The sequence below is a fragment of the Acomys russatus genome, chromosome 24 (assembly GCF_903995435.1).
Source record: "Acomys russatus chromosome 24, mAcoRus1.1, whole genome shotgun sequence".
Lineage (NCBI taxonomy): Eukaryota > Metazoa > Chordata > Mammalia > Rodentia > Muridae > Acomys > Acomys russatus.
Window position 1 is genome coordinate 33,003,463 of NC_067160.1, and position 20,859 is coordinate 33,024,321.

Here is a 20,859-nt window from a genome sequence, read left to right on the forward strand (position 1 = left end):
GCAGAAGTGAACATCTGTAATCCCAGCACTTGGGAGTCAGAGGTAAGAGGATTGCAGCAACCTCAAGGCCAGCCTGGTCTAAATAGAGAGATCAAGGCCAGTGCAAGGGCTCCATCATTAGGTCCTGCTGTTGGGAGGGAAGGGATGAATTATAGTCAAAAGTTATTGTCTACAGCATTTAGATAACAATCAATGTTTGTATAAATGAACTATTGGTAGTTCATACACAGGATGTAGGCATAAATGTGCTTTTCCAATTGTTTAGAGATCTTGAATCAAGTTGTCAAAATTTCAAATTGAGATTTTTTTTTTTAAAGTCTAAGACTTCCTGTTTCTCTTGAAAAGTCTTAACACGCAGCTCTAGGCAGAAGACATGGCAACTGAGCCCTGCCGCCCTGCAGCTGAGTTCAGGCTGACTCATATGAAATAGAAGGGGCTGATTTTATTGCATTACCTGCCTAGCTGCTTGAGTACAGCTTCCATTGCTTCCACACTGTTTACATCGTGTCTCCTCCTCAGACAGGCAGTCAGTCTTACTGAACTAACTCGGGCCTTGTTTTCCCAGGCGGTTTACAAGGCTGACTTGGAATGGTTACGTGGAATCGGGTGGATGCCAAATGACTCCGTCTCTGTCAATCATGCCAAGCATGCGGCAGATATCTTCAGTGAGGTACTGCACGTTTCCTTAGAAAATGACCAAAAGATATCAGCTGGAATACAGTCCCTTTAGGTCGGCGTTGGAACTGTTTTTCACTGCTGGAATTTAAGCCAGACACTTTCCAAAATGTCACTATTCCTATCATACTTTGGGACCATGTCCCTAACAGTATCCAACCTATTGATGCACGGAATAGCGCAAATGGAAAATTTCTTTTGCCAACAATAGCAATACACTGGGAGAAGTTTCTCCATTGGAAAAATAGATTATGATACAAGTAATGTGAGGCCATGGGAGGTGAGCCGTCTTGCTACTTTAAAATCTGTGAGGCCCTGGATTCAAACCCCAATATTGAGAAAAAAAAAAAAAAAAACAATCTGGAGATAGTATAATAAGACAACCTGGTTGTTAAAGAAATAAAATGCTAAGTTGCCAAGAAGATGCCATTCACTAATGGTACCTTATGCCTCCAATAGAGAACCCTTAATTTAGTGTCTCTCTGCCCACATATCTAGTGACTATGGCTGACAGATTTCTCTCTTCCTCACAGAAAAAATATCGCACAAAAATAGAAACTCTCAACTTTACTCCTGTGGATGACAGAGTGGATTATGTGACAGCAAAACAAAGCAGCGAGATCCGAGATGACGTAAGTGGATGGTTGTCGTAAAGCCATACAGCCATGCAGAGACTGCTGCCAAAACCTTCCTGCCTCTTGCAGTCACTGAGCTAATATTTTCATCGCCAAAATTATCTGTGCTGGCAGTGCTTGGACAACAGAGGGATTTCTTAACATCAAGTAATTTTCTCCAAACGCCTCTTATTTTTAGATTAAATATCGGAAAGATTGGAATGCCACCAAGTCAAAGTACACCCTTACAGAAACCCCACTGCTGCACACTGCCCAGGAGGCTGCCCGCATCCTGGACCAGGTAAGGACTTTTGCAGATGACTAGTGCTTAGAGATGGACAATCCATAATGGGTCTGCAGGAGATTTACATATATGACCTCGTCTTCCCCTCATTTAACTCCTTCTGTGGCTCTTTGTCTTTTAGTACCTCTACAAGGAAGGCTGGGAGAAACAGAAAGCCACAGGCTACATTCTGCCACCTGATGCTGTGCCATTTGTCCATGCCCACCATTCCAGTGATGTTCAGAGTGAGGTAATTTGTCCCACTATGACAGCATCCTGCAGGAGATGGACCTTGCTTGAACGGAATGCAGGTTGTAAAATACAGATGTCAGATTGAGGAATACTCTGTCTCAGCATGGTAGCCCTGGCTGTGCTTGCTGAGGGCTGAAATATCCCCTCCCTTTTGGGTCTTTTCACTTGGTTCAGGGCTTTTGTTTGTTTGTTTTTGTTTCTTTAGGTTTTTTTTTTCTTGTATCTTGTGGATGCTATAAAATCTTCAGGCTCCCAAATAAAGAAATAGCCACAATTAAAGAACAAGAATTTTGGGTTTGTTTTTTTCTATTTAAAATGACCATTTCAGCCAGGTGTTACCACACAAACCCATAATTGCAGAACTTAAAAGATGGAGGTATGAGGATCCAGGAGTTCAAGGCCACCTTCAACTGTTTAAAGTCCAACTTCCACCGAGTGAGCTGAAAAACTGTCTAAAGCAACAGCAATAACAAGTCTAAAGTAGTTGCTTCTCCATATCTGTTTCCTTCAGTGTTATTTATTTATTTCAGTGTTTTTTTGTTACCTCAGACTAGAAGTGTCCAACAAAAAGCTCAGGGCTGTAGCTCCTGCTGCGCGCTTATCAAAGCTCATGGGTTCTGTATTCGACCTCTCCCCAGCTGAAGTACAAAGCAGAGCATGTGAAGCAGAAGGGTCACTACGTCGGTGTTCCCACCATGAGAGACGATCCCAAGCTGGTTTGGTTCGAGCACGCGGGCCAGATTCAGAACGACAGGCTCTACAAGGAGAGCTACCACAAGTCAAAGGCCAAAATCAACATACCTGCTGACATGGTGTCCGTTGTGGCTGCCAAGGAAGGGCAGAGCCTTGTCAGTGATATTGATTACCGTCACTACCTGCGCCAATGGACCTGCCATCCTGACCAAAATGATGTTATTCAAGCAAAAATTGCCTACGACCTTCAGAGTGACGTGAGTGGCTGTCATTTCTTTTTATTGAGACTGTGCCATACACGCTGAGAATAAGAAGGAACACCCCATCTTGGACACTTTGGATCATAAGCATTTTTGTCCCTAGAAAGGAGTAATGCTGGAGAGTGAGCCGGGGTTTTAGCAATCATGATCATAGACAAAGACTGAAAAGCCTCCTTCTCATGTCACTGAACGTCTGAGAGAGAGCGAGAGAGAGAGAGAGAGAGAGAGAGAGAGAGAGAGAGAGAGAGAGAGAGAGAGAGAGAGAGAGAGAGAGAGAGAGAAATTGTAAGCTGTATGAGCCCAGCATCCAAGCTAGGGCATACTATGACACCGGCTACCTCACACCAAAGCGTGAACACACATTAGAGTCCTGTCTTAGATGAAGAGGAGTAGCTCAGTAGCTCAACGTAGGTCTTTTCATCATTACCAGATAGGCAGGGAGACTGTCTCACTGAGTGCTAAAATATGATTGGTGTCCAACTTTACTCCAAGGATCTATTCTTCTTCATTTTATCTGGAGAGGGCTGGTGAGTCCAGTAGCTAAGGCGGGAGAGAGGGCGGTGATGGGAATAGGCAGGCTTGTCCCCAGTAGAGGAGATGCCGCCCCCATCCCCCTAAGCCTTCATGAGCATTTACATGTGCGCGCGTGCCCCTTCATTTAGTCCAGGGAGCTAACTGTAGCAAATGTCTACCTGAAACTGCTGCCTCTTTGGTAAGCTTGTCTTTAGGTCAGTGACTTCTTCTTAGCTTCAACAGCTCTCCAGCACTGTAGCTCTCATAGTACTTCACCCTATGCTGATTCCTTAAGACACTGAATTTCAGGCCTCTGGGCAGTCACAGGCTCAAGAAATGATGCCAGGTAAAGCTGTGGCTGAATGAATGAGACCAGAGCCTCTAAAGAGAAACCCATTTGAATCTTCTAAAAAAAAAAATAGCCTGGAGTCTTCTGCCCTCATCCTGTGTCACTTACGGGTCCTTTCATTTCTCCTCTCCCCACAGAATATCTACAAAGCTGACCTGGAATGGCTCCGAGGTGTTGGCTGGATCCCTCTGGATTCTGTGGACCACGTGAGGGTTACAAAGAACCAGGAAATGGTGAACCAGGTATGCAGCCTGTTGGGTGTTTAATCTAAAGCCTGTTTTCCCTGCCTGCCACATAGGGACGGGTACCCCATGGGGACGGAGCCATCTTCACTGTCTCTCTTCATTTCAGATCAAATACAAGAAAGCTGCTGTTGACAACTATCCCAACTTCACGAGCGTAGTGGACCCTCCAGAGATCGTTCTAGCGAAGATTAACTCAGTCAATCAAAGTGATGTACGTTCGTGTTGTACACGGCCGCGTGCTTAGCCTGGGAAGCTAAGTGAATGGTTGATTTCCTTACGTCTGGATAATTGATGATTAGAAACTGAGAGAGGGACAAACTGTAAGACCGTCTTTATCAATGGTCTATACTTTAAGATATCTGTATTCTTGACCAGAATATTCAGTTAGCTAAAATGAACAGAAATTAATTTATATATAGATGAGGATTGTTACGTCTTCAGTGTGTCTTAGGAAAACTTAAATACGTGTTTAGACTAACCAAAAGGTGTTTTTTTTTTCCTCTTCTTAGGTGAGATATAAAGAAACATTTAATAAAGCCAAGGGCAAGTACATATTTTCTCCAGACACACCATACATCTCCCACTCCAAGGACATGGGGAAACTCTATAGTACTGTGAGTCCTATTTCATGTGATAACTTGTTTCCTAGTTAAGCTCTTGTCAGATTTCATATTCTTGACTGATTTTTTAAACTGGTAAACTTGGAAGGTGACCAGTTGCCTTCATTTCTTATACTGACACAAATAAATAAGTCATGGTATAAGAAGTGCTATCAAGGCTCTGGAGACACAGCAGAAAGGATGGAGCAGGTACCAACAGGGGGAAAATGGAGGAGAATATATCCCTAAGTGACTGTCATGCACACACAGTGCTAGCCAACAGATGGAAGGCATTTCCTTCCTAATTTAACTCAGCTAATTTAAAGAAGTAGGAGTGTGTGTGTGCGCATGTGTGCATGTGCGCGTGCGTGTGCACTCATGTGCACATGTGTGCTTGTATACCAATACAGAGCAATGTTTAGCAAGCCTTGTGTACAAATTTCTCATCATTTTTTTCAAAATAGAAATATAGTCAACTGTGTTATAAAGTGTCTCAGTTTGTAGATTCAAGCAAGTAACTACCCAGTTCTCGGCTTGTCACTCTAGTGACTACAGAGGTTTCAACCTTGCCTTGAACATAAACAACGTTCCACCCCAGTTTTAGCAGTTGTTTTAGTGCTCTTTGAATATAGTTGAATGCAATTTTATTAACACATGCTTCTGTGATCCAGATACTATACAAGGGAGCATGGGAGGGAACCAAGGCCTACGGCTACACCCTAGACGAACGCTATATTCCAATTGTTGGAGCCAAGCATGCCGACCTGGTGAACAGTGAGGTCAGTTTGACATTTTGTTCCTAGGATTATAGTCTTTATTGGGGAGCACAAAGCTGGATAGGGAACTACAGAAATTCTCAGTGTTGAACCCATTTTTTTTTCAGCTAAAATACAAAGAAACCTATGAGAAGCAGAAGGGTCACTACCTGGCTGGAAAAGAAATAAGTGAGTTCCCCGGTGTCGTCCATTGCCTGGACTTCCAGCAGATGCGGAGCGCGGTGAGCAGTGCTTGCTTCCTGTAGATGAGTGCGACTTCAGTGTGCTCCTCTGTCTGCCCACTTAGAGCTTTCCCATGACTCAAAATTAGCTGAGGGAGAGAGTGGTATGGGATGGACCATCTTTCAGATGTCCTCAGCCTCACCTGGGGACCCTCGGAGTCTATGGACATTGTCCCCACTTCCCCCTACCCCCTCACCCCCATCCCACCCCCCCCCCCGTTTTTTTTTTTTTTTTTTACCCAGCATACACTAAGGGCTTTGAATTGGCAAAAGGGGGAAAACAGCTTCCCTGTTTACAATGAATTATGCAGGGATGGGGAAATTTTTTTAATTGTTAGTGTTATTTTAAACATTATTCTGTACATACTGCTCTACATTGGAGACTAAAGAAATTGGTCAAAATAATTTAAGTTTTAATGCCGTAACAATTTTTTTGTCTTTAAAAACATCTTTAGTTGAACTACAGAAAAGATTATGAGGACACCAAAGCCAATGTGCATATCCCCAATGACATGATGAACCACGTGCTGGCAAAAAGGTGCCAGTACATCCTCAGCGACCTGGAGTACCGACACTACTTTCATCAGTGGACGTCACTTCCAGAGGAGCCCAATGTTATCCGTGCCCGAAACGCCCAGGAGATCTTAAGTGATGTACGGTGCCCTTTGTGCAGTTCGACTAAGCATATAGACTTCATCTCTTCCGGCTTAACCTTCCATGGTGCAACTTCTGCTCGTAGATGCTGAGATTTTCACAACTAAGTGGCATGTGAACCCCTTTGAGCCATAGGGTGCCTATGTTGAATACTTAATCTGTTTAGCACTACACTTAGACTTAGGCACTGAGACATCTTTCAACCGGGAAGTAGCTTTCAACTAGTTGGGTTGAAGGCCAGGGAGCCGTAAGAAACCATCCAAGTGACCAACTGTAAAATCTGAATGCCTGCCACTCTTCATGTTTCTTCTTCACTGCAGAATGTATATAAGGATGATTTGAACTGGCTGAAAGGCATTGGCTGCTATGTTTGGGATACACCCCAGATCCTCCATGCCAAGAAGTCATATGACCTCCAGAGTCAGGTGAGCCAATCTTCCTATAAGGACCAACTATCCAGATGTCATCGTGGTCCATGGTGGCATCAATAGGCTGCTGTCTCTAAGCCCTGGTTGAGAGACTGCTATAAAGGTGATGATCTAAGGCAACCAAATTGGTCCCAATCAAACCTCTTGTGGGGACCTGCTCTGGTATGAGTCTGTCCCATGGTTGAAGACCATGCGTATTGATAACAGGATGTTATAGAGAAAGGGGCAGGTGAATGATGAACTATACATAGGCATCTCCATCTTGGCCAGGTTAGCTTGCAGAATATAGGAAGTGAAGTGTGCTTTGACAATAGGTACATATGTTTTGAAGGGAAAAAAAAATCAAAATCTGGGGCATGTCCCAGCATGTAGCTGAGCTGCAATTGGGCAGGTCTCATGGACTATTGGCACGGCACCCCAGGATGCCGCTGGGGGGGAGGGGAGTGCTAAGGTGTGGCACAGAGAAGGGAATGAGGTGAAGACAGACACCTCACGCAGAGGAAAGCTGCTGTTTGTTTTGGCTGCCACTCAAAGCCCCGCAAGCCGCAGAATGATGGCAACCTGTTTCCTACAGCAGAAAGCCAGAAATAAAGAAAAGGAATGGCTGAGTTACCACAAACAACTAGTGCTGCTTTTTACTCTGGTTTTCCTTCACAGCTACAATACACAGCAGCAAGTAAAGAAAACCTACAGAATTATAACCTGGTCACAGATACGCCAGTTTACGTGACTGCTCTTCAGAGTGGCATTAATGCCAGTGAGGTATGGTGTCCTTGTCCTGTCTGGTATGGCAAGCCCTGTCCCGCCTCGAGAGGTCTTCTAGCCGCAGAGGTGCACAAGGGATTCTCCTTTGTCTGCAGGTGAAATATAAAGAAAATTACCATCAGATTAAGGACAAGTACACCACAGTGCTGGAGACAGCGGACTACGACAGAACCAGGAACCTGAGGAGTCTGTACAGCAGTGTGAGTGGTCTTTGCCTCATACTTAGGAGCTGTCTTTCCCCCTTCAGAGACAATAAGAGAAAAAGGGGGATAAAACCTTTCCCCCTGGACCATAGAATTCCAACCTTACCTATAGATTCTCACTATACAATTAAACTTCAAATCAAAGAAACACCTCGGGGTTGGCAAAGCCCATTGGACAAGAACAGAGACACAGGAAAACATTGATGTGGGGGCTAACCAGAATACAGCACCTGTATTCACAAATTTTTTTTAACCCTTCTAGAACATATACAAGGAGGCCTGGGATAAGGTGAAAGCCACCAGCTATAACCTGCCAAGCAGCACCTTGTCTTTGACACATGCAAAGAACCAGAAGCACCTGGCCAGCCATGTAAGTCACGTGCAAAAATCATAGCCTCCCCTCCCCCTCTGCTCTCCTCCACTCCCCATACCAAGAATTTCTGCCCTCCCCCCACCCCGGGCTGTTCAAATGTTGCCCAGAATCATCCCCCCACATTCTCAGGGGGTGTCTAGTAAATACTTCCAATAGTTGGGCACCAGAGACCATAGTCACTACCTCTTCTCAGGGTCTTGCGGTCTCTGGAGAGTCACACATACCACCAGGAGGACCCAGATGCACTCTTTCAGGCAGATGTACAGATGAACTAGATGAATAGCATCTGCTTCAGCCTATAGTGGAGAGAGAAGCAGAAACAAAATACCACACAAGGATAGAGAGCTTTCCAGCCAGGCCTGGAGGCTCACAGCTCTAAGTCGAGCATTGGGGAGACTACATGCGAGGCCAATGTAGCCCATGGTAGTGAGTTTCAGCCTAGCCTGAACTACAGAGTAAGACCCTTTCCCAGAGAACAAAACCCAAAAGAGGATATTTCAATAGAATTATGTAAGATCTGGTGCAAAGCTAGGCTAGTGAGCATGGTAACTTGTTACTGCACCATTACCGAGGAGCATGCCTCTCATTTGGATTTGTAAATACACGTCACAGAGCCTGGTTGGAGGCTTTTCTTATTCTGTTGCGGATTCTTGGCAAAATGTTGTTGGAATGAGGGGTGAGGGGTATAGAAAAATTAAGGATCCTAACATTAGTTGGAAACTTTGGTTGGTTGGTTTTCGTTTTTCAAGACAGGATTTCTCTGGCTGTCCTGGAACTCTGTAGACCAGGCTGGCCTCGAACTCACAGAGATCCACCTGCCTATGCCTCCCAAGTGCTGGGATTAAAGGTGTGTGCCACCATGCCTGGCCTAGTTGGAAACTTTTTTTTAAGGGGGGAAAAAAAGGATGAATTTCTTCTAATGCTAATTTTTCTTAGCTGAGGGGCAGAGCAGCACAAAGAGCCTGGAATGTTCTGTTCTGGAAGACTCTGGTGGGAATTGTTTGGCCTTAGTTGCTGAAGTAGCTCCCCACTTCCTCTGAGAGTGGGTCTCTGAGTGCTGACAGCCTGTGGGGTACTCCCATGGGCTAGGAGGCTGGCTCCCACCATTGCCTTTTTCCTAGCTATTGGAGTCTCAGAGTATTGGTTGATAGGTGGCACTGCCAAAAAAACTAAAGCCCAGCTGTAATACTTTTTTGAAATACTTGGAGAAACTGAAATGTGGGGAATTGCCACTTTCTCAACCACAGGGCATCACCCCTTAAAAACAAAGATTCCAAGCATAGCTTGAACCTTTCACTCAGGATAGGAAGAAGGAGAAAGCCATCTCACTAAATGATTATTTTACTTTCACTTATCACAAGCTGGGAGTGTGGCTTAGTGGTAGACTGTTTGCCCTGGGTTGGATCCTCATCACTACAAACATTTTAACCAATTAAGCACAATCCTAAAAGCAAGGTGTAGTTGTAGCAGCAGTGCTTGGTTTGGGCACTTAAAACAATACAATTTTATGCACTGTCCAGGATAAAAAGTACTTACAGATATAACCTGCTTTACTGGCCCTGTGCTAGCTCTAGGGTCTTTTTAAAGGTAAGGAAGTGAGCACCACGAAGAGGTCCAGCCCGCTCCTCCCCCTCCCCCACTGCACAACAGCTTGATCTTAGATCCAGGACCCTTCCACTGTTTCATGCTTTTTATTTGTATTTTTAAAATAAGTCTTAGTCATCGTGTTTTAGCTTTTCTACTTGTTCTCTTAGATCAAATACCGAGAAGAATATGAGAAATTCAAAGCTCTTTACACATTACCAAAAAGTGTTGAAGACGATCCGAACACGGCACGGTGTCTCCGAGTGGGCAAACTTAACATCGATGTAAGTACCTGCCAAGAGGCTTTAGTGCAAACAGAAGTTGAACCAAATAGCCCTATGTGCCTATATAAAGAAGGTAAGTGGTATCTCAGCCGAGAGGTTGGAGAGATGAGGTGGTTCGGAGGTAAGAATTCTTGCTGCTCTTAGAAAGGATCCAAGTTTCTTTCTCAGAACCCATGTCAGACAACTCACAACTGCCTGGATGGAACTCAAGCTATGGGAGCCTGACACGCAGTGACATACACTCAAGTATTTATACACACATAGACATGTGCATAAAAATAAAAATAGATCTTTTAAAATATGCAGGTATTAATCTATACAAAATGCAAGGAAATTCCAACCTCTGCCCCAACCCCAGTTGCTCACTACAAGCTGGAGAAGACAGACACACCATGATGACTTGGCGGTTTTCCTGGTAACTGGATTGTAACTTGACTTTCACAGCGCCTGTACCGATCAGTATATGAGAAGAACAAGATGAAAATCCACATGGTGCCCGACATGGTGGAGATGGTGACTGCCAAGGATTCTCAGAACAAAGTCAGTGAGATTGACTACCGGCTGCACCTCCATGAGTGGATTTGCCACCCTGACTTACAAGTCAACAGTCACGTCAGGAAAGTGACAGACCAGATCAGCGACGTAAGCCTGTTGCTTAGAAGGGACCCCCCCCCCCGTAGTTGCCCCACCATCCTCACATCCCCACATTGGTGAGAAGCAGGCTCACCTGCATATCTGCCTTGCCTTTTCTTATGATCTGTGAGTCTGAGGGGATTTTAGAGCTCTTGCTGGAAGCAGGGCTGAGCAGCTTTCTGTGGCCTCTCAGACTCCCTGCCCCATAGCTTTTGCTTTTAATTCCCTCTCCAGTGTCATCTGGTCTAGGGTATATCTATCCTTTAGTATTCAAGGGATGGTCAATTTTTTTCCTCTGATCCTCCGCATCTGCTGAAACCCCCTAGATTGTGTACAAGGATGACCTCACCTGGCTGAAAGGTATCGGTTGCTACGTCTGGGACACTCCTGAAATTCTCCATGCAAAACACGCTTATGATCTACGCAATGATGTAAGTGTCCTTGTTTGATTGGTTGGTATATGTACACACGTTTACATAGTTTAGAGTCTAGGAGACAATGTTTAAAATGAGAGCAGTGCCATGGCCCAGTTGTGCAGTAAGTCCTGTTGAAGATGGATAAGCTGGAGAAAGATGCTAAAAAACCGAGTAGTTGTTTCTTAGCAACACATTTACTATTTCCATCATATAACCTGAAGTGGCTGGGCCACCCTCCTCTTTGGAGAAATGACTCCAGTCTCTCCTCTCTTTTAAACTGTCTTGAATATATTAAAAACTATTTTGAATATGATATTGAGCACATAATTTTTATATGAAAAATTCATTTGCTAGGATAATCAATGGGATTTATTTGTAAGGAACAGGGGAGTTTGCCACACGAAGTAACATGGCAGTGAGGATTCCAGTGAGAGTTTTTAGAGAAGAGCAGCCATCACACCTTCTAGATCACTCTAAAGCCCCGTATGACTGTAAACACGGGTAGTGTGGGTTGCTATAAAACTCAAGTCCTTCCTCTACATATCACTGGCAGGAGGGACTCTCAAGACCTCTGTGAAATCCTGTGCTGTCTGGTACAACACATGTCCCAGCATAGGCTTGCTTGCTTGTTCTTGGCAGATCAAATACAAAGCGCATGTGCAGAAGACGAGGAACGACTACAAGCTAGTGACTGACACACCGGTTTATGTTCAGGCTGTCAAAAGTGGAAAGCAGCTGAGTGATGTAAGCCCTCCCTGCTGGAAGTGACTATGGGTAGCAACGAAGGTGGGGCATGGCTCAACCAAAGGCTGGGAGGTGGCAGCCTTTCCTAATGGGGGACTGGACTTGGCACATGAGAACCTGCTTGCAAAGCTCCCTTTCCCTAACATCTGGAGTGTCAGTAGTTGGCAGGAGTGAAACTGTAAGTGAGCTGAGCCTGTGAAATGCTTTGTCCAGAGGTGCTTTCTGTTGTTGTACTGTGTGTAGTGAGAGACATTTACATCTCCCTGTCTGGGCCTTCTAATAATTAGAGCCAACTGGTAGAATTAGAAGGAAGTAGGCTATGGTGTTTAAGGATGTTGGAGTCCTTCCTGCCTCTGCTGAGTAATACAAACCTGGAAAGAGAATATAATTCCTCTGAGGCTTGGCGTCTTTATGTGTAAAATGGAGAAGGATGTGTGTGGATTCCCTGTCGTGCCTGAGAGCAGGCAGAGAAGAGAGCCACCAAGCGGTCCTTTTTCAACTATATGCACACGTAGCAAGCAAATATTACATCCCACCAGTGGGAATCTGCTCCCACCTATTATCTTGACCTTACAGAGGGGAGTTGTCCACCGCTGTCTCTGACACCTGAGCTGTGCCGTCCACTTTTCAGGGCTGTCTGTGGCCTTGGTTCTGAGTCCACTGCATAAGACACAGTAGCATAGCAGAAGTCTCTAGGTGCCTCTGTTCCTTTTCTTTCATTGTGACAGAAACAATGGGAAGAGCCATTTAATTTGTCTTTCAGTTTTAGAGAGTTCAGACCATGGTTTCTTGACCCTATGTACTTGGGCGGATATCATGGGGGTAAGAGCATGTGGTGAGTGTGAGTTCTCTGGCTCGTGTAGAAAGGGGAGAAAGGAGAGAAAGGGGTAAGGAAGCACACCTGGGGCAAGAATCTGCCCCCACTGACCAATTTCCCCTAGCTAAGTCCCCACTTCCAAAACAGTGCCACCAGAGAGGGTCCAAGTAGTAGTGGCAATGGAGGAAGGTCGTATTTATAACACTGAGCCAAGGGAGCAGGCTGCTCCCTTTTCATGGTCTTAAATATGGACTTCCATTTGCTGTGCTTGGCTCCAACAACGCTACTGCAGTCTGAACAAACTCACCTTAGCCCTCTCTGCTTCCAGGCTGTCTACCACTACGACTATGTGCACAGCGTCAGAGGCAAAGTGGCTCCAACTACAAAAACCGTGGATCTGGATCGAGCCCTCCATGCATACAAGCTTCAGAGTGAGGTGGGTGTTGGGAAAGCAGAATATCAGGAGAAACCCAGGCCACAGGGCAGCTAGAGGGATGATGGCTGATGTATCCTCATTGCCTGGTCGTGTAAGATATACAAATGCTGCTCCATTCAGTGAGTTGGAGAAACAAGCAAAGAAAAACAAAAACAAAAACAAACAATTCCAGGGGTCCCGCTCAAACTAAGGCACCAGCCAAGGACAATACAGGAGGTAAACTTTAAACCCCTTCCCAGATCTAGCCAATGGTCAGAATATTCTCCACAGTTGAGTGGAGAGTGTGATATGACTTTCTCACGTACTCTGGTGCCTCACATTTGACCATGTCCCCTGGAGGGGGAGACCTGGTGGCACTCAGAGGAAGGACAGCAGGTAGCCAAGAAGAGACTTGATACCCTATGAGAATATATAGGGGGAGGTGATCCCCCTCAGGAACAGTCATAGGGGAGGGGAATAATGGGAAAATGGGGGGGGGGATGGGAGGATACAAGGGATGGGATAAACATTGAGATGTAACAAGAATAAATTAATAAAAAAAAATTAAAAAAAAAATTCCGTTCAGTGAGTTGCAAACAAAAGACAACATGCATTGACGTCCCTCTTGACTAATGGGATCCTCCTACCAAACAGTCAAACATTAATAAATGGCCATGTCGTTGACCGATATTTGCAAGTCAGAAAGAAGAGAGCTGGTGTACCGTCGCTGCTCTTTTTTGTTTTTTAATGTGTGAGTGCTCTCTATCTGCCTGCACACCTGCAGGCCAGAGGAAGGCATCAGATCACATTACAGATGGTTTGTGAGCCACCATGTGGTTGCTGGGAATTGAACTCAGGACCTCTGGAAGAGCAGACAGTGCTCTTAACCACTGAGCCATCTGTCTAGCAAGCCTTAAAACCACAATGGCAGAGTTAAGCATGTGATACAAAAGGCTACAAACAGTAAGAGGTGAAGGTAGAAATCACTGTTTGAATTTGGAAGAACTTCGCACCTGCCTTCCATCCCCTCCCTGTGAAGCCTCAGGAAGCTGCTCTGGTTTCAGTTTTTACTGCTAGTTTTTATTTTGCACATGAGATGTCAATTGATTTTTTTTTCAACTTTAAACACTATTCTTAAGCTTGCAGCTCCCCCTGAGAGCCAGAATATTTAAGACCACAGATAGACCCATCCCCCTACCCTCCTTCTCCACCAATATATACACCTTGACCTCATTCTCCAATGTCACTGTGTTTGTGAGGGAATACCGGAGGTCAATGTCAGATGCACCTTATAGTGATGACTGCCTCAGGGCACATTGGTGGCTTCAGTATCTCCTGACAGTGGGTTAAGTGACAGAGGTGGTGCTTGGCTGCTTGTCCCGAGTTCTTGCTAGATGTCACGAGGCCAGTCAGGTACATGTCTGGAAGCACAGACAGCCTCTTCTCTATAAGCAGTTTCCCTCTCTCAGCCTTGTCTTAACTTTTCCTGTTGCTTTGGCGAAATACCCTGACAAGCATAGCTTAAGGGAGAAAGGGCCTGTTTTGGCTCATGGTAGGGAAGTCATGTTGGCAGGAGCTTGAAGCAGCTGCTCACATTCTGTTCGCAGTCAGGAAGCAGAGGGAGATGATCACCTGTGCTTAGCTAGCATCTTCTTTCTATACAATCTAGGACCCAAACTTAGGGCATGGTGCTCCTCTCCTCTAGGGTGTGTCTCCTCGTTTCAGCCAACTCAGTCAAGCTACTTCTTCCTAGACATGTCCGGGGCCTCACCTAATATAATCCCACATGGGGATGCCTAGAGGCCTGTTTCCTAGGAGGTCCTGTAAAGATCCTATAGAGGCGCCAGCACCAACCCCTACAGTGCAGTAAGAAAAGCAGAACCTGCCTGAATTTATGATTCTTACTTAAGTTCTTAAAATCAATTCAGAGAGCATAAAGAGATCAACTATCTGACCAAAAAAATCTAACAAATTGCCTGTGATATGTTTAACTACCTGTTATATGATACTTAGGAGACATTTTGCTTGCTCTCTTTCATTCTGGCAGAATTTGTACAAGAAAGGCCTGCGCTACCTGCCTACTGGGTACAGGCTCCCAGCTGACACTCCGCATTTCAATCACACCAAGGACACCCGCTACATGAGCAGCTATGTGAGTATTCCTCATTCCATCAGGGTCTGAAGCTCAAATGTGAAGAATTTATTACTTAGTAATCTGTTCTCGTGCTCAAATTACACCCAGGAGGCTCAACGTGATGATAGAGAGGGTAGGAGCCGACAGCATGTTTACTGGGGATGGGATGGCACTGGCTGTGTCTACAGTTGGGATGCGCCTGGCTAGGATAATGAGTTAGAACAGAGCATCACGGGCACCTTGGCTCAGTGCTCAGTGTTCTCAAAATGCCTCTGTTTCAGCTGCCCTCAGATTAGCAGCATCCCAGACTCTCCCCACGTCATTTACTAGAAACACAACTTCACAAATGTGTTGTGTGCCATGGATGTAAACTCAGGAGATGTCACCGTGTGTCCCTTTGAGGTGACTTCTTGCTAAGCTACGGACCGTGACACTTCCCTTGACTTCCGCCTCTGTGCTCAGTTCATGGGCACCCAAGGGGTATCTAAACTCCCGCTGCTTGTGACTTGCCACTGGTTGCCTCTGGCGCTACCCTTTCCTGGGTGTTGTAAGAGCCAGCACAGGACCTGAGACGTGTACCCCAGGGGCAAGGCTTAGAAAGGTTTAGTAGTCTACAGGCCATCCTGTGAGCCAGCCATTGGCTGGACATACGAGTAAGCTCTCTTTCACTGATGCTCATCATCAGAGTCCTGAAATCAATACTGCTCACCAGACAGTGTCAGCATGGCCTAATAATGCTCTGCCAGAGCAGACATTAACAGATGCAATGACCAAACCTGTTGTTTTTAGAAACCAGTCCATACATCATTCAGCAGTATTAAGAATAGCATCTTGGACCTTTTTATCTTTTCTAATTTTTAAGCCACTTTGAGATTAAAATGATAGGTTTTTTTTTTCTTGCATTTTGCATCATTTCCAACAAATAAATTCACCTGGTAAAGGGACATTTTTCTTTACATTTCCAGACATGTCTTTATCATTTAACTAATAAGCCTCAAGGCTTAGGAAAATATTAGAATCATGTCATTGGAGCCAGTGAGATGGCTCAGAGGTAAAAGCATATGCCATGGAAGCCCAACACCTGATTTGACTCCCAGAGCCCATGGTGGAAGGAGGAAGCAGATTCCAAAAAGAGGCCCTCCAACCTCCAAATACATGCCATCCACATATCCTGCACCCACAGGTGCACATCATGGACATATATACACACAGTAATAATAAAGACATAACATTTAATTTATGTCAAAGATTAGTTCTTACACTTGATGTTTAGGGAATAAATTTCAAATCCAGGGCAATCTCTTTTCTAATTGAGAAATACAATACAATCCTTTGTGCAGCCATAACTGATCTCCATCTATCTGGTTTTGCCTTTTCAGTTCAAATACAAAGAAGCCTATGAACACATCAAGGCAAATGGATACACGCTTGGACCCAAGGATGTCCCATTTGTCCATGTCCGGAGAGTCAACAATGTTACTAGTGAGGTACTGTGAACACTCACTCTCTGGGAAAAATACTGAATTTCAAAATCATGGCTTTGTTTGAAATGCATTAAGAAGTCTTGTGTTTCATCTGTAAGCTTACAGCCTGGACAACAGTAGGAGGACCTTATTTTGATTCTGGTGTCCCTCGCAGTGTTTTGATTTTCTATTTTGTTAAATCACCATAGAGACTTGGTTCCATAGACGATGATGAACTATTTACTAAAGAAGTAATTTGTTTTGATATTTGCATTAAATCTTTCACTCAATTATAGTTTTGTCTGACTTCCAACCCTGCTTGGCATCGGCTGTATTTGTGTATCTGCCCTACTGGCCAAGCATCCTGTGGAATGCAGATCACTTTGCACTCAGAATTCTCCACCTGAATGAAATAAACAGTTTCTCTTATTGTAATCTTAAAGCATTTTAGAGTCTCAGAATTTCCTCTCCTAGATCTTTGTGTCAAGTATTCAGTTGTTTGTCAGTCAGTAGATGCCTTGTGGTCCCGCCCTGAATACCTAGAATGGTTTCTCCTTCACTGCAGAGACTGTATCGAGAACTGTATCATAAACTAAAAGACAAGATACATACAACTCCAGACACACCTGAAATCCGCCAAGTCAAGAAGACACAAGAAGCTGTCAGTGAGGTGAGAATAAAGGGAGCAGACAGGCCATCTGCCAAGGAACAAATGCGGCCATTTGCTTTCTAAATGTATTTCTTCTGTTCCTTGTTTTCCCTTTAGCTGATCTACAAATCAGACTTCTTCAAGATGCAAGGCCACATGATCTCACTGCCATACACTCCCCAAGTGTTGCACTGTCGTTATGTGGGAGACATCACCAGTGACGTAAGCATCTTATAGGCTCTTTCTAAAGGGGCCCTACCAAGAAGTAGCATTGCTTTCAGCATTTAAGATACTCGGTGAGCTTTGAAAATCCTTTTCCACTGCATTCCATAAACTAAATGTACAACTTGGAGGTGAGATTGTGAGGGAACTCCCACAGGTCTCCAGCCACAGGAAAAGTCACCATGAGAAAACCCACGGGGTGGCCACCATGCCTGCTCATTCAGTGACCACCATTCTATACCTGCATAAGATCTTCACCAACTCCTACCATTCAAGTGTCCTAGACCATATTGGGTTTCTTTCTCCTCCTGATTCTGTTAACACTCCCTCTTAGCATCTTCCTAATGCCATTAAAACAAAACAAAACAAAACAAAAGAACTCTTTGGATGTCTCCTTTTCCTGGTGGACCAACCCATTGAATCTGTAGGTTTTTCCATTGACAGGATAACACAATATTAGTGTTCCCCCTTGGCTCAGTGTTAGAGGTGTAACTTATGGTATGAATGTGGGCAGAGTAACAGCACCAGGAATACATGTTGAATCAAGCTGAAAACTGTAGTGCTTCCCTTATCTATAGAGGAACCTCCCATAGACCTCCAGTGGATGCTTCAACCATGGCTACACTGTCATATTAACACATAACTCTGGATGAAGTTTAATTTGTGAATTAAGCACAAATATAAAGCTTAACAGCTAATAATAATACAGTAGAACTATTGTAACAATATGCTAGGATAAAAGATATTTAAGATGTACAGACTGCTTTTTTTCTGGAATACTCCATTTTATAGTTTTTCATTGCAGTTGACAATGGAAAGCTGAAACCACAGAAAGCAAAGCTATGATAAGGAAAGCTACTCTGCACCAATAAAAAAGTGTGCCTGGTCAGGTGGTGGTGGTGCACACTTTTAATCCCTGTGGATTAAAATCACAGGTGGATCTCTGTGAGTTTGAGGCCAGCCTGGTCTACCATGCGAGTCCAGGACAGCCAAGACTACACAGAGAAACCTTGTCTCAAAAAAAACAAAAAACAAAAAACAAAAAAAAGTGTGCCCATCCTGTGCTTTGTGTCCTGTATTTACATGGGCTCATAGCCAGCTGTCTGTGTTTGCCCCACAGATTAAATACAAAGAGGACTTGCAGATCTTGAAGGGACTTGGCTGCTTCCTGTATGACACTCCTGACATGGTCCGCTCCCGGCACCTAAGGAAACTCTGGGTGAGGACACACCTTCACAATGCAATATCATGCACCCCACCAACAGCTTCCAATCAGGAGAGCAGCAGAAAGAGTCTTAGGTTACATCTACTTTTAAGGAGAAATTTGCCATCAACTTACTTGAGTCAGTCATAATTTACTTACAATGCTCTGTGCCTGTTATAAAGGTAATGAAATTAGTTAAACAATGGCTGTTTTTGTTCTTGCCTGGGAAGACTAAGAGGGGGGAAAGCATAAAAGAGTGTGGGCATAGTTGAGACTCTTAGTTTCCCAGGACACATTCGGAGCCTGCTCAGTTGAACTATTCCATCCGTTTGATAGACATAACATGTGGTCCCTTAAACAACTAATCAACTTGTGTTTCTGCTTTTCTTCTTTTAAGTCAAACTACGTGTACACTGATAACGCCAGGAAGATGCGAGACAAATACAAAGTGGTGCTTGACACCCCAGAATACAGAAAAGTGCAGGAACTGAAGACACATCTGAGCGAGGTAAGGATGCATCACTTGTCTCTACACGAGAGGCCGACAGACCAGATGGACTGAGCTACTCAGGATTCTCAGTTCCTGTCTATGGTGACCAGTGTTCAATGATGACAGGAAAAAAATGTCCCTTCTGCCCTTGACTTCAGAGTGGCCCAGTGTCTATCTATGCAAAGCAGTTGAGCTCACATTGGTTCAATTTATCATTTTTTTTAATCTTCTTGTGAAAAGACATTAATACTTGCCCTTCTATAACTAGGACAAATAGGAGACTTGTCATGATTTTATAGCTTAGAAGGTCTTTGTCTTACACAATTGTCTACAAACGAACATTAATTCAAGTTCTTCTGTCTTGAGTATGGGACCAAGAATACAGCAACAGGGTAATTGGCTATCAGGCAGCTTGATAATGTCTACTGTATTGACTCAATGGGAGGGAGGGAGGGAGGATGGGAGGGAGGGAGGGAGGGAGAGAGTGTGGGAGGGAGGGAAGGAGGGAAGGCTCAGCAGGCAACTACTCATAAACCATCAGTTTAGAGGGAAGAAACTTAGCTAGTTGCAGTAGTGGGTCGCCTGCCTTACCCACAAGTAAGCAGTCAGAACACTAGCCACACCAGCTGAACAGGCATGACAGTGGTGACTTGTTTTGCCTCTAGCTGGTGTACCGAGCTTCAGGCAAGAAGCAGAAGTCCATCTTCACTTCAGTTCCTGACACCCCTGACCTTCTAAGAGCCAAGCGAGGACAGAAGCTTCAGAGTCAGGTAATGCCTATCAATCAGCTTGCCATGGGGCAGCAATGTCTACGTGACATTCCTGGCTGTCCTTGCTGCAGCCTGTGAGCACACTTTGTAGTTTCTTCAAGACTGTCATAAGTGCACTTACATTTCCACAGGCAAGGATGCCACGTCTTCTTTGCTAAGGGCCATTTAATTTTGTCCTCAGATAAGTAGTCATGGACTCTGTAGTAAAAATGGTTGTTTGATCACTTCAAGAATATGTCTGTTATCCACGAGCAAATGAAACTATGTTACATGTGTAGGCAAAGTTAGGAGGAAAGGATAGTGAAGGATCTTTCAAAATCCACCCAGTCTTCAGTTGGCATTCTTTATTCCATGGCTTTAGACTGGACCACACCCAGCAGAAGTGTTGTTAGACAACTGGTTCATAGATATGTGTTTTTTATTATAAAATTCTTTTATTATTATTATAATTTATTTACATTACATCCTGACTATAATCCCCTCGCTCTTATCTTCCTGTTCCCACCCTCCCTCCCTTTTCTATTCTATTCCCCTCCCTATGACCTCTGACAGGTGGTGCCCTCCTCCCCCACTGTCTCACCACAGCCTATCAGGTCTCATCTGGATAGTCTGCATCCCCTCCTTCTGTGTTCCCATAGGACCCCTCTCCTAGGAGGCAGTGCTCAAATGGAGGGCACCAAAGTTCTTGTCAGAAGCAGTCCCCTGCTCTCCCCCACTCCCCATGTGGAGAATGAGCTGTCCATTGGCTACAGCTGATCAGGGGGTCTAGGTCCTCTGCTTGCCATGGCCTTGGTTGGTGCATCAATTTGTGCAGCCCCAACCCATCCCTGGTCTAGATATGTGTTTTCAAAGGTCAGGTACAAAGAAACAAATAAAGAAACATATACATAACAACCAACTCAGGCACACACACACACACACACAAACACACAAATAAAATAAAGACTCGAAACAAAGAGGACAGACTGTACAGATGAAGCTTCATCTCTAACTCCTCCCCTGCTCTCTTATTATAGTATCTCTATGTTGAGCTTGCCACGAAAGAGAGACCCCATCACCACGCTGGAAACCAGACCACAGCCTTGCAACATGCTAAAGATGTGAAGGACATGGTCAGCGAGGTAAGTTGGG

At 44.6% G+C, this 20,859-nt stretch overlaps 1 protein-coding gene across 3 annotated transcripts in view; it reads left to right on the forward strand.

Annotated features, from left to right (window-relative positions):
* Neb (nebulin) overlaps positions 1–20,859 on the forward strand; it is a 199,123-nt gene that overhangs the window by 126,870 nt on the left and 51,394 nt on the right. For all 3 annotated transcript variants that reach the window (XM_051167175.1, XM_051167177.1, XM_051167176.1), the window contains exons 92-119: positions 566–670; positions 1,209–1,307; positions 1,489–1,590; positions 1,715–1,822; positions 2,463–2,774; positions 3,777–3,881; positions 3,991–4,095; positions 4,394–4,498; positions 5,155–5,262; positions 5,367–5,480; positions 5,936–6,133; positions 6,455–6,559; positions 7,220–7,324; positions 7,423–7,527; positions 7,793–7,900; positions 9,658–9,771; positions 10,216–10,413; positions 10,731–10,835; positions 11,460–11,564; positions 12,710–12,817; positions 14,844–14,948; positions 16,310–16,417; positions 16,959–17,063; positions 17,160–17,264; positions 18,385–18,483; positions 18,866–18,976; positions 19,624–19,728; positions 20,745–20,849. In XM_051167175.1, coding sequence (XP_051023132.1) covers positions 566–670; positions 1,209–1,307; positions 1,489–1,590; positions 1,715–1,822; positions 2,463–2,774; positions 3,777–3,881; positions 3,991–4,095; positions 4,394–4,498; positions 5,155–5,262; positions 5,367–5,480; positions 5,936–6,133; positions 6,455–6,559; positions 7,220–7,324; positions 7,423–7,527; positions 7,793–7,900; positions 9,658–9,771; positions 10,216–10,413; positions 10,731–10,835; positions 11,460–11,564; positions 12,710–12,817; positions 14,844–14,948; positions 16,310–16,417; positions 16,959–17,063; positions 17,160–17,264; positions 18,385–18,483; positions 18,866–18,976; positions 19,624–19,728; positions 20,745–20,849 — 3,357 coding nt within the window. The remainder of the gene's footprint in view (positions 1–565; positions 671–1,208; positions 1,308–1,488; positions 1,591–1,714; positions 1,823–2,462; positions 2,775–3,776; positions 3,882–3,990; positions 4,096–4,393; positions 4,499–5,154; positions 5,263–5,366; positions 5,481–5,935; positions 6,134–6,454; positions 6,560–7,219; positions 7,325–7,422; positions 7,528–7,792; positions 7,901–9,657; positions 9,772–10,215; positions 10,414–10,730; positions 10,836–11,459; positions 11,565–12,709; positions 12,818–14,843; positions 14,949–16,309; positions 16,418–16,958; positions 17,064–17,159; positions 17,265–18,384; positions 18,484–18,865; positions 18,977–19,623; positions 19,729–20,744; positions 20,850–20,859) is intronic.